The sequence below is a fragment of the Vombatus ursinus genome, unplaced genomic scaffold (assembly GCF_900497805.2).
Source record: "Vombatus ursinus unplaced genomic scaffold, bare-nosed wombat genome assembly UNPS02014959.1, whole genome shotgun sequence".
Lineage (NCBI taxonomy): Eukaryota > Metazoa > Chordata > Mammalia > Diprotodontia > Vombatidae > Vombatus > Vombatus ursinus.
The window spans coordinates 4535291-4548841 of NW_020954737.1; the positions used below are offsets into that span (position 1 = coordinate 4535291).

At 41.1% G+C, this 13551-nt stretch overlaps 1 protein-coding gene across 1 annotated transcript in view; it reads right to left on the reverse strand.

Moving 5' to 3' along the window:
- MYLK (myosin light chain kinase) overlaps window positions 1-13551 on the reverse strand; it is a 313404-nt gene that overhangs the window by 130024 nt on the left and 169829 nt on the right. The window contains exons 12-14 of the mRNA XM_027845152.1: window positions 11154-11291; window positions 5935-6132; window positions 4844-5093 (exon numbers count right to left, since the gene is read on the reverse strand). Coding sequence (XP_027700953.1) covers window positions 4844-5093; window positions 5935-6132; window positions 11154-11291 — 586 coding nt within the window. The remainder of the gene's footprint in view (window positions 1-4843; window positions 5094-5934; window positions 6133-11153; window positions 11292-13551) is intronic.

The following is a 13551-nucleotide window of genomic DNA, read 5'->3' on the forward strand; positions in this document are numbered from 1 at the left end:
CACCCCAAGATGGTACGCATTCTAAATACCCCTTCCCCTAGTCTGCCTTCCCTTCTATCTCTCCCCCCCTTGTCTTATCCCCTTCCCCTTCAATTTTCCTGTAGGGCAGAATGGATTTCTGTACCCCATTTCCTGTATTTCTTATTTCCCAGTTGCATGTGAAAACATTTTTTTTTAAACATGTGTTTTTAAAACTTTGGGTTCCAAATTTTCTCTCTTCCTCCCTCCCCACCCACCCTCATTGCTAAGGCAAGCAACTGAATATAGGTTATACATGTGCAGTTATGCAAAACACTTCTATAGTAGACATGCTGTGAAAAACTAACCCTATTTCCCTTAATCCTATCCTGTCCATCCATTTATTCTATTCTTTCTTTTGACCCTGTCCCTCCTCAGAAGTATTTGCTTCTGATTACTCCCTTTCCCAATCTGCCCTCCTCTCTATCATTCCCTTACTCTCTTGTTCCCTTCCCCCCCTATTTTCCTGTAGGGTAAGACAGATTTCCAAACCCAATTGGGTGTGTATCTTATTCTCTCCTTAAGTCAAATCCTATGAGAATAAGAGTCACTCATTCCCTCTCACCTTCTTCCCCCCCTGCCCCGTTTGCCCTCCACTGTAAGAGCCTTTTCTTTTCTGTTGTTTTTTTTTGGTGGGATAGTTTACCCCATTCTACCTCTCCCTTTCTCCTTCTCCTAGTATATTCCTCTTTCACCCCTTAATTTTATTCTCTAGATATGACCCCTTCATTTTCAACTCACCCTGCGCCCTCTATCTATCTAGGATAAGCCTTCTTGACTCCAGGCCCAGCACTCTATCCATTGCACCAGCTATTGACCATATACTGACTTAGGAAACCACAAATTAACATTATCTATGTTTTTTTAAAAATTTATTTTGTTAAAATTTGTTAAAAATTTATTTTGTTGTTATTTTGATAGAAAAAAATTTTATTTTGTTAAATTTTGTTAAATATTTTGTTAAAAATATTCCCAATTACATTTTAATCTTTTCAGATGAGGTGGGAGTGGGGAGTTTTGCTCCTGGGGCCTCAAGTTTGACACCTCTGGTGCAGTAGGTAGAGTGCTGACTAAGCCAGGAGGGCCTGGAAAAAAATCTATATAGCTGTGTGACCTTTCTCAAAACACTTAATTTCTCTAGACCTCAGTTTCCTTATCTGTAAAATAAGGAGATTGGACTAAATAACCTCTAGGGACCCCATTAGATTGTGAGCTTCTCCAGGACAGGAACTGTCTTTTGTCTTTTCTTGAATCCCCACTGCTTAGCATCAAGCCCGACACATAAGCCTACTTAATAATGTTTATTTACTAACTCACTGACTCACAATAACCTCTTGAGGTAAGTGATATTATTATCTCCATTTCACAGATGAGGAAACTGAAGCTGAAAGGGGTTAAGGGACTTACTCAAGGTCACACAGCTAATAAGTTCCAGAGGGAGGATTTAAACCCCAGCTTCCAGTATCCACTATACTAAATTGCCTCTCAGTGATAATACTTGTACCACTTACCTCACAGAATTGTTGTATAAAAAGCAGTCTCTAACTCATAAGTCACTATATAAATTAGAGCTATCACTAATCACAGGGAAAACTGTGTACCATAGTTGAAAAAGAGAAGGTTTAGAAAGATCAGGGTTCAAGGCCTGCCTCCCCCACATACTTGCTATGTGAGCCTGGGGAAGTTTCTCAACCTCTCAATGCCTAGGCCATGTTCTAAGACTATAAAGTGCTGACCTGCATTGGTAAAAGGAGTTTTCACACCTGGGAGTTCCTACGCCAATGAAATCAGAGACCCTAACCAAAATGCCCAGATCCAAAGCACGTAGAGTTAGTCCTGTTACTAATCATTCTGCTCTGGAATGAACAATACGGGCAAAACTATTTTTAAAATGAAAATTTATGGGCAAGGGTCAATCCTTCAAATATCTCAGCTGAATTCTGGATGTGTCTTTTTGACCTGACCACAGTAAATACTCGTAAACCACGTACAGAAGGAAAATGTGGGAGGAAGAAATGTGCTGTTTGATCACCATATATATAGACTGTCATGCCCTCATAGCTGGAGCAGAGGCAGGGGAGGGGGATGGATCAGTTCCATGACTCTCATCCTATCGTGAATATCCCCTTCCCCCCTTCACCTCTATTCTAAGCTCCACTTCCTAGGCCAGTTAAGACACCTTGAAAGGCATTCTGTCCCAGCTCAGTGTCTGACTGATCACCACCAGCAAGAACAAAGCCTAAGTGGAAAACAATGTCTGTGCCAGGGCCTGGCACTCATCCCCTGGGAGAACTTTCCACTGACTCGCTTCTGCTGTGTTTGGGCTGTAGCCAGGCCCAGGATAAATGGGCTTTTGAATGGATGAAGAGGTAGATTTTTTGGGGGCAAAAGGAAATAGAAGCAGGGGCAGCTCGGGTCAGAACCATGCAGTAAAGACCCTGACTTCCCAGGGTACTAAATGTAAACTCTCCACAACCAGCCTCGGCTTGTTTCGGACCTGCCTATTTGACTCTGTACCAAACCCTCTGCTCTGGGTTAGCAATCTTGTTTTTGCTCCACCATTGTGTACCCTCACTCAGCCTATCCTAAAGATAACAGCAGTTGACCTGCTTCCATATGCTAAATCACAGCCCTCTCCTTCTTCTGAAATTTCTAACGAAAGCTCATCTCCTCTTGGAGAACCTGTGGAATGTTGTATATGCTATCAGACACAGTTGCTGTATGGATTGATTCTGTCAAATCAATTTTTTTCCTTTCCTTTTTAATCTCTGTTAAGAGTGAGGGTTTTCATGGGAGGGAAGAAGGGATATATCTAGAATTGAAAATGATATAAAAATGAAAGGAATCAATTTTTTTTTAAAGTCCTTCCACCCTTTTTGGGAGGGTTCATTTCAGAATGATCATCCCAGAACATGAGCTACACCTTACAGTAACCCACTGTATTTGTCCATTCAGGCAGATAGGTTCAACTTCAATTATCTATACCAACGAAGGTAAACAACAGTGTGAATAATCCCTAAATTCTTATTTAATTTTGGAATACACTATATTTTAAATTAGATTTTGTTACAATCAGGAGTTAACTTTCTGACTATATGGGGTTCAGACTGATACCAAAAAGAGTTTATAGGATTACAGATTTGAAGCTGGTCATGACCTTAAAGGTCACGGAGCCCAAGACTTCATTTTATAGATAAGGAAACTGAGGCTTAGAAGGGGTATTTCCTGATGAGGTAGATGAATTATCTGAAAACAGAAAATACACATTGGAAGTATTGAATTCATAATTTCTGATGGCCTTATTGATCAATTTCTGCAAAAATAGCAATAGCCCTCGAAAAGGAGTCACCAGCCTCCTCCCTTTGATGGAAGCTCAAATAGGACAGTACTATGTCACTGAGATTGCTCAAGACTGGGGGAGGGAGGGAGAGGTTTTCTAACGAGGCTTGGAGAGGAATGGCTTGTCTCTCTAAGGCAAGGATTCTTAATGTTAGGTCCACAGATAAGATTTTAGGGGGTCCCTGAACTTTTTTTATATTTTGATGTCTGTATTCTAATATAATCAATTTCCTTTGTTACCCTATGTATTTATTTTATGCATTTAAAAGAATGATTCTGAGAAGGAATCCATAGGCTTCACCAGACTGCCAAAAGAGTCCATGACACTAAAAAAGGTTAATAATTCTAGCTCTAAGGGCTTTCATACAGGTTATTTTTTTGCCCGTTAAATTTTCTTTAACATTCATTTTAAAAAATTTTCAGTTCCATCCACATATTTTCAAACAGAATTGTTTTTATGTTTTAGAAAAAAAAACGAAGGGGTTGCCAACAGAGAAATGACTTGTACACTCAGACCATAAAGCAGTGTTTGAGACACACCCTGGACTTCTCAGGGGACCCACGTACCTACCATCCCCCACTACTGAAAAAAAAAGCTACAAGAAAAGAGTATCCATACTACCCTTCCCTCCAGATTTCCCTGTCCTTCTCCATTCTTGAAGACACTAAGCACAGGACTTTGAATAAAGGCCTTAGCTTAGGGGGAATGAAAAAGTCCAGGAGAGTGAGGATCCTGAAACCAGGCCAGGTGCCTAACACAATGCAGGCAGGGCCCTTCTGTATGCCCACACCAACCTCAAGCATCCAAGGCCAGCCAGTCTGTCACCACCAACCCTGAGAGAGAGAGCAGGGAGCTGAAGAAACAGAGCTTTTTTTCATTACTTCAGGCATATTTTTGGATCACACAGCTAAGCAGCTGAGTGGAGTCATGTAGAGAGTATGGGACCTATAACGGGAAGAGCTGGGTTGGAATCCTGCTTCAGATTATAGCTGTGTGACCCTGAGCAAGTCACTTAAACTCCTTCAGCTTCAGTTTCCTCAAGCATAAAAGCGGGGATAATAACAGCCCCTACCTTCCAGGGTTCTTGTGAGGATCAAATGGGATAATATATGCAAACTTCAATGTGCTATATAAATGCTAGCTATCATGAAAAAACCAATGCAACCAAGTGATTGAGGTGGGAAAAGCAAAGAGAACAAGGCCAAGTACCCTTCTCTTCTCTCCCTTGGTTTCTCTTTCTCACCTCATTATCCCCTCTCTCCTAAAAAAGAGGACAAAACAGAAGGAGAAATAAAACCAGAAGATAAGAGTTCTCAACCACAAGATAATTAAAGTCCTTTAGCAAAGACCTGGGACACCACTTCCTCCATGTGAAGCCCGGAGTCTGATACTTTCTCTCTGGGTTTAGAACTCTATAGTATTCTAGAATTGGGGGAGTGAGAGAATGAGCAGGGGGTAGGGACAGGGACCAGGACAGAGACTTACTTGAGCTGGATCTCATACTGGCCAGCATGAGAGGGCTGCACATTCTTCAGCACCATGGTGAACACATCTTCATTCTGCAGCACCTCTGAGTAGCCGGAGTTTTTGGTGAGCACCTGGCCATCCCGGAGCCACTGCACGGTAGGAAAGGGGTCCCCAGCAATGGCACAGGAGATCAGGACATTCTGGCCCAGGGTGGCTGTCACTGAACGAGGCTTGCTAATGAACCAGGGCTGAGTGCCATCTTGAGGCTCTGAGAATGGCCAAAGGGTGATGGTACTGAGTCAGGCATTTTGGTGGGTACTATTTTCGACTCTCTATCATAATTGGTTTTTTTTGGGGGGGGGAGTGAAATGAATAATTGAAAATAGCACATATTCCAAAAAGTGCGTCTGTCTGGCCTTTACTTGTACTCTTATCTGTAGGTCTGCCTTCTAAATTATACCTTGTGTCTACAACATAGACGTGAATATGCATTCTTATAACATACACCAACATTAGACTGCAAGACAGGGACTGTCTTTTGTCTCTTTTTGTACCCTCATGGCTCAGTGCAGTGCCTGGCACATAACAGACATTTAATAAATGTTGATTGACTGATTGAACTGAAGGCTAAGGCAAGTGTGGACCCATGAGCAGCAGCGCTGGCAAATTAAAAGAATGAAATATCCATCCACTCACTAGACTGTGAGCTTCCTGACAGTGATAACCATATCTCTCCTCTCTCAGCCCAGAAGTTTTCTGGGGGCAAAGGAGGGTTGACATTTAATGTGGAAAAATCATAAAATGTGAAAGTTCCATGCAGAAGATCAAGATTTGACTCATATTGTAAAGTATGTCTAATTTATCTCTCTTATTAGACTATAAGCTCCCTTAAGATAGGGAGGAAAAAATGGCCCAGAGTTCATTTCAAACTTCTATCGTGATGAAATAGGTAGTAGTAGTTCTCTCTCTGCACCATAGCCAAATCTGACAGGCTTACAGGGAAATAGGGGGCAGAAAACCCTAAAGATGGGAGAGAAGGCTTGCTCACCTACTTGTTCACCGCTTCCCTCCCCCAATCACCCTCCTCTTGACACCGAAACTGGCCTCACCTCGTACAGTGAGCATGGCGTGACTTCGGACCTGACCAGTGCTGTTCCAAGCCTCGCAGGTGTACCTGCCAGTGTCCTCCGGAAACACTTCTTGGATGAAAAGACTATGCTCATTGCCATTTTGTTCAAAGTGGAAGTCCTCTGACTCCTGGATCTCCTTCCCATTATGAAGCCAGAGGATCTCAGGCAGTGGGTTCCCTGCATATTGAAGGGAGACAAACATCATTACAAAAAGAAGGCAATAGAGAGGGATGGGGGAGAAGGGGTTTGCAGAAGTATTTCTTTAAAGGAAAAGAGATCTCTGTAATTTTAAAAGTATATGGAAAAACTGAAGACAGGGATAATTAGGTGAGAAATAGCTTCTTCAACGACGCATTAAAAGGACTATGTTGTTTATTCTGGAGAATAATAATAACAGATTATATTCACATAGTGCCTTGTTGTTGCTCAGTTGTGCCCAACTCCTTGTGACCTCGTTTCGGGTTTTCTTGGCAAAGATACTGGAGGAGTTTGCCATTTCCTTCTCCAGCTCATTTTACAGATAAGGAAACTGAGGCAAACAGTTAAGTGACTTGCCCAGGGTCACACAGTAAGTAAGTGTCTGAGACCAGGTTTGAACTCAGGACAATGAGTCCTCCTGACTCCAGGACCAGAAGTCTATCCACTGTACCACCTAGTACCTAAAGACTTACAAAGCACTTTTTGTTAAAACAGCCCTCCAAGACCATTAATATAAACATCTATTAAGCTACAACTTTAATAATCTAATCTAATAAAATTTAATAAGGATAAATATAGAGTCAAGTCAACAAGCATTTACTAAGTGCCTACGGGATCAGAAAAATCAACTGTATAAACAGAACAAGGCAACCAGAACAACAAGAATTTGTTCTAAAAATCCTATTAAGTGGTCAGCTGACTCTGTATGAAAACCTCCCATGAAAGGGGACCTATGACCCCCAGAAACAGGCCATTCTGCTTTTGAATAGTGCTAACTGTTGGAAAGTGTTCCCTTGAATCTGGGTGTCTGTGACTTCCTCCCACATAGTCCTACTTCTGCCCTCTGGGGACAAGCAGTACAAGTATACACCCTCTTCCCTTTGAATCTTTGAAGACATCTATCATGGCTGCCCCAAATCTGCTTCTCTCCAAGCTGAGTGGCTTCAGTTCCTCCTACTGTCCTCAAGCAACACGGCTTTCCAGCCTGATTATTCTCTTTTAAATATAATGAAACTCATTTTCATCTTTCCTAAAGTGTGCTGCCTAGAACTGAACATAGTATAGGAGATGGGACAAAATATAGTGGAAATATTTCCTTTATTTTGGAAATGACAGTTTTCTAAATGTGGCCTAACAGCATATTTATCCATTATCCATTTGGTATTTCCTGTATGAATCCTTCCTTCTTTCCAGCCTTCGCCCCTCCCTCCCTTCCTCCCTATTTCAGGTACTATAGCATTCTATGACTGTCTCTCTCTCTCTCTCTTTATATATATGTGTGTGTGTGTGTGTGAGTGTGTGTGTATATATTATCTGCACAACATCATTCACAAAAAGGAGCATCTGGACGGCCTCACCATTAAATTGTAAATTGATTTCGTTAGAATGGAAGCTCCTTGAGGGCAGGGACCGTTTTATCTTCATCTTTGTATCCCCAGCACCTAGCACATGGCAGATGGCCACTGAGTTCCTTTGCAGTCTTAGATCTGTGATCATAAGTGGCCAAGAGGCAGAGTTCAGGTCTATGAAATGAAAAACTACCCTAATAATTAAATCTGTCCACAAGGGGAATGGCCTGCCTTGAGAAGTGATGGATTCCTCCCCACTGGAGGTCTTTAGGAGAGAGCTGAACGACCACTTGTGGGGGGCATTGTCAAAGAGATCTGTCTTCAAGAATGGGTTTGGATTAGTTGATTGCTAAATTGCCCCCCAAGGGGCAGCTAGGTGGCACAATGGATAGAGTACTAGGCTTGAAATCAGGAAGACCCATCCTCATGAGTTCAAATCCAGCCTCAGACACTTAGTAGCTGTGTGACCCTGGGCAAGTCACTTAACCCTGTTTGCCTCAGTTTCCTCATCTGTAAAATGAGCAGGAGAAGGAAATGACAAACCATTCCAGTACCTTTGCCAAGAAAACCCCAAAAGGGATTGTAACGAGTCAGACATGACTCAACAACAACAAAGTACCTTCCAACTTCTGATCTTAACTGTGATATGGTCTTTGATTTATAGATAACGAAACTAACGCTCAGTGAGGTTATGTGAGCTGCCTAGGGCCATACAGCTAGTAGGTGTAGGAACCGGAACCCAGGTCTTCTGGTCCTAAGACCAGTACTCTTCCTACTATTCTACACTAAAGAAGGCTCCATGGTTATTACCTGTCATACAGGACTTTTGTTGAGAACCAAAATGAGCTAACAGAGACTAAGAATGTTAGCATTATACAAATGTGAGCTATTATTATTTTTATTACTTGAGTATCATTTTGAAATGGGCAGGCAGTCACCACTCTCCACTGCTCCCATCTTCCCCTTTTCTAACTATGCCTAAAACACACGTGTAACTTACTTCTCACTGCCTTAACCCATTCACTCCACAGTTTCTACTGATTTCCAAATTGCAGAGAGAAAACCCATTAATCTTTCCCCTTACAAACTCATGAGTGCCATCTAGTGCCAAAAGGGGGCACCTACAAAAGAGAGGAAGATGGGGAAGGGGTTCTGCCTCCAGAGCAGCCTGTGGGAACAAATGAGCTGTGCTAGCTTGAAAAAGGGATTCTAACAGAAGCTTTTCTCTACCGTCACAGAAGATCAAAGAAGGAAATGGATGCAAAGGAAATGGGATTCCAAAAAGAACCTTATGACTGTCAAGGTCACTTAATGTTGGAATAGGGTAATGTCTTCATCCCTGGAGGGAGATCTTGAAGAAGGGAACGCACAGCTCTCTGTCCTGGAGGGTTTGGACAGCCACTGACTTAAAAGCAAAAGCGTTAGGTAAAATGATTCCTTTTAATCCTTCTCAAAGCTAGAATTCTATTAACTTCTTGGAAGGTAATCTGTAATGTTTGCATTTTTTGCAAGGGGCAGAATGGGACATAGCCATCATATAAACTCATATGAATTGAGGACATGTCCCCCAGTACTGTTGATTCTCCTTTGGACCTCATATAGCTCTTAGTTCTCTGCATTTCTCTGAAATTCTGACTATGCAATAAATATTGTAGTAAGTATCATGGAGCACAGAACTTGGATTTAGGAAGACCTGAGTTCAAATCCTACCTCAGACACTTACCAGCTGTGTGATCCTACATAAGTTATTAACCTCTCTCAGCCACAGTTTCCATATCTATAGAAGTGGGGACAATCATAGCATCTACCTCACAGGGTTGTTGTGGGGATCAAATGAGATTTTATATGTACGTATGTATGCATATGTATGCTTGTATATAGGCATATGTATATATGCATAAGTATACAAATATGTATAAAACATATTTGTGTGTATGTGTATATATATATATATGCCTATATACACATACGCATAGCTTAGCAAACCTTTAAAGCACTCCATAAAGTACTACAAATTATTATCATCATCTGTGCTTGTATACTGCCCACCTACTCAATTACAAGCACCAGGAAGGCAGGGACCTGTCTTATCTAAACATCTTTGGTGCCCTTAGCACCAGATTCTGCACAAAGATACTGCTTGGTACATGTTTATTGAATTAATAAGGTTCATTGCATGCAACAAAGGATGTCCTCAGTCAACATAGGGAAGGTAAAATCTTATTCTGAACAATAAGCTACCCCAAAGTGAATAAATACACTCTAACTTGCCTCTAAGTCTCACAAGCAGGTCATCTGTATTCCTATTCCTATCCATGAGAAACTACAAAACCAGGGCAATGACTCTGACTCTCCCCTCCTCTCCCCCAACACAAAGGCCAGTCCGTGCATGTATGTGCTTACAGTCCTTTACCCAACAAACAAAAATGTGGGATGTGTACTGCTATATCTTGACTACCCAAGTGAAAGTCAGCAGAAGCCAGGGATTCCTTCCTTCTCCCACCCTCCAAGAATTTTTTAGAAGCACCCTGTTTTTCACCTTCTACTCCCTCTCAGACTCAGAGTTAGTTCAATAATATTACATAATAATGGACACTGTTGTCATTTTTGTGCTTACTTGAGAATAATCCATGTCCTATCTCCTTTCTTTAACATTTAGATAGGAAAGTTGAGATTCTTTCTTATATTTTCTTCTTTTTCTCCCTCCTTGTCCCCTATCTCACCTCAGGAAAATTCAGAAAGTTATTTGTCTGAGTTTGTAGTAAATTTTAAAAAACAATGCAATTGCAAAATGTATGCCAATTCCATTTATGTTTTCCAGTTCTTTCTTTCTCAGCACTTCTCTTTTTCATCTTCATCCCTTCACTACCCCTTGCTCTCAGAGATCCCTGATTTTCATTAAAAAATTCAGCATGTCCAAATTAAAACTCAGGCACTGAATCACATGGCCAAAGAGTAATGAGGAAAATTCACTATCATCTTGGTAGTGCAAAACTGATATTACTGTCATTGGTACTAAATGGAGTGTTTATTGGGGGAAAAAACCCATTGTGTTAAGAACAAAAAATTTAAAGTGAATGTCATTTGTATTTTTAAATCATTGCATTGTTCAAGCACACATATAATGTGATAATTTTTTTTAAAAGCAAGCAGTAGGAAATGAAGATTCGTGGTTTCCATATAGAATCCTTTTTCTGAATTCCTCTAATTGTATGGAAATGCTATTTTGGGGGTTAAGTTAATAATTTTTTAAAATTTCCCAAAAATTTTGCCTAGGGATACTTTAATGCCTCCTGGATATTAAAAGAATCAGAGGGTGGCCTCTAGCATTTGGGACTAATCTTCTAAGTCAGGAAAGGACTAAAGTCTGAATCCATAGTTGGGTGGGTAGGGGGCTAGTGGTAGCAATTTCCTGCCCATGAGATCATGGGCAGGAAAGCAAAAGCCAAAGATGTTTACATAATCATGGACTGGTGGTGGTTTTCCTCATGGGTCTAAGTTCCATGCTGTCTCTGAGAGATACCAACAGTGCCCTGAGAATAAAAACATCCTAGGAAAAGATGCTCCATGATTTATAGTACAGCTTGTCTCCATATCCCCAACTCCCCCAACATTCAGGAGTCAGAGATAAGACTACTCACGGTAACAGACCTGATATTTGGACTGTCATGATTACTTGGCTTCCATCCATGACCTCGAGGTCAGACAGGCCTTTCAGGAAGATGGGTGGGGATGAGTTGCAGGCAACCACAGATGTAGAGAAATCAGTTTCTTTACTGCTCTTCTTTTCTGTACAGTATGCAAGAGAACATAAGTCATTTGTTTGATGGATACTGATTAAAAGCCAACATCATAAATAAACCACAGTGCCATGAGTCCCCCTGGATAAAAGTTGGAGATGGGCCTTAGAGATGTTTAAAAAAAGGACATGATCCACTCTTACCTTTCTGGGATAACAGTATTCCTATCCAGAAATTGAGAAATGGACAGGATGGGAAATGACAGTCTCTCTTTGGAGCCCTGACTATTCTAGGAATCTGGTTCCTCTGGAGAGCCTTAAGGGGAAGAATGCTGTCACTCAACCTCTTTGATGGGTTCAGGGCTTCAAAGTTCAGTGCACCAGCTAGACTTTTGGTCACTTACAACTTCTTAAATGGCTCTCTGGCTGTGAGATTCACCATTTTACTCTGTCTCAGTAATCAATGAAGAAAAACAGGTTCAATGTGATTGTTCTTCTGAACCTGTCTCTTTTAAGCTGAAGAAGAAACTGAGGCAAAGCATTAATGAACATAGTGAAGTTCATACTAATTCATATACATACAATTTTCTTTTTAAGTTAAAGGGACAGCCAGCATACATATCACTCTGTGCTAAGGAGGGATTTTTTGGCCTAGGGGTAGGGATGGAGTGGGAATCAAGGACACTGCCAGGATTATTAGCAGTGAGGTTAGGACTAGAACTCATAGTTTCTAGCCTATCATTCTGTCTACTAAGAAAGCCAACCTTATGGCCTTTAAACTATTCTATATCTCTAATTAGATTTTCATTAGTTACTCCCAGGACTTAGGCATAGATTTCCATAAATTTACATGTCCCTTTATATAAATTCAAGTCTATACATTAAAGGCCAAGATCCAAACGTAAAAACTGAATTAAACTTCTATAATTGGGTCTCCTAGTAAAACATCCAAGGTTATGTACTGTGCACAGGATGAAGATTTGACCAGAGGACAATTTCCTCCAGTTATTTTCCCTTGTCATTTAAAAAGAAATGGTTCCGGGGGTTTGATATATCAAGGATGAAGCAGAGGTTAGGATACCATTCCCAGAATGACTGGGGTTATATCCCCAGCATTCCAGGGCACTAAGTAAAGCCTCCAGAGGTTGACTGTGCTTCTCCCTTCTTCCAGGTTCCTGTCCTGCTGCCCTAAGGGGAAGGCCAAGTCGGATGGAGGAACCCTAACAGGTGACTGTGTAGGCTCACATATTGTAATTAATAAATCTAATTTCCTTGATTGATTGGGCCTAAGTGGCTAGGGAAGCCAGCTGCCTCAGGAGATTTGTGGAATTTCCTGTCTCAGCTCAGACTGAAAATACTGTAAGGACAATTTTTTTTTTTTTTTTTTTTGCCTCCTCAAAACACTCTCTGTTCTAGTCTCTCTCCGTCTTAGCCAGAGTCCCAAGTTTCAGGGAAGTACCAAACATGTACTACAGCTCTCATTTCTGGGTTTGGGGAGCAGTAAGGACTTCTTACCCAGGCTTATCTTCCCTAAAATGGGCCAATAGTCACTGCTCAGATACCAACCTATGTCTCTTGTGCTTTAAGTTGGTTGTATGAGGACCACAACACTTCAAATGACCATCTCAACCAGGTGATGCTAAAAATTATTGGCAGGATAGGTAGGTATCAGCTGGATAGATACCCTTCCTTAGAAAAGCCCTTTTGCCAGGATGTCTTATTAATTTGCTTCTAATCTAAGCTCATTGCATACCTAAGAGAAGCACATACCTGTATGCATTAACATTTCTATGTCGCTTGAATCAATAGCTAATTATCTGCAGGCCATCCTTTCACTTTGTGGACCCTCCACAGCTAATATAAAATTTGTTAGTCACTAAGTGCTCAGGAAATGCAGGCTCATTTTAATACCAGCCTGCGCCAAACACCATCATCAAACCAGAAAACACTGTTTCAAAAAAACCCAAAAAACAAACCTCAAATCTCAAACCTACATAATGCCTTTCAGAGACAAGCAAAAGGATTTTTCACTGCTCTGTATGACTATTGCAAATGTTTCCCCTCCATAGATGGATAACCAAGAAGGAATTAAATCTGCCTGTATCCTCACAGATCATGCAGAAGTCTTTTCTCTCAGGATTATGCTATCTCCCTGAAGAATTACCACCTCATAAATTTCCCTTGTCCTTCCCTGATTCCCAGTTGTAGGATCATAGGATCATAGACATCTAGCTGGAAGGAGCCTGAGACAATTTAGTTCAACCCTCTTATTTCACTGATTAAGAACCTTAGGCCCAGAGAGGTTTGTCT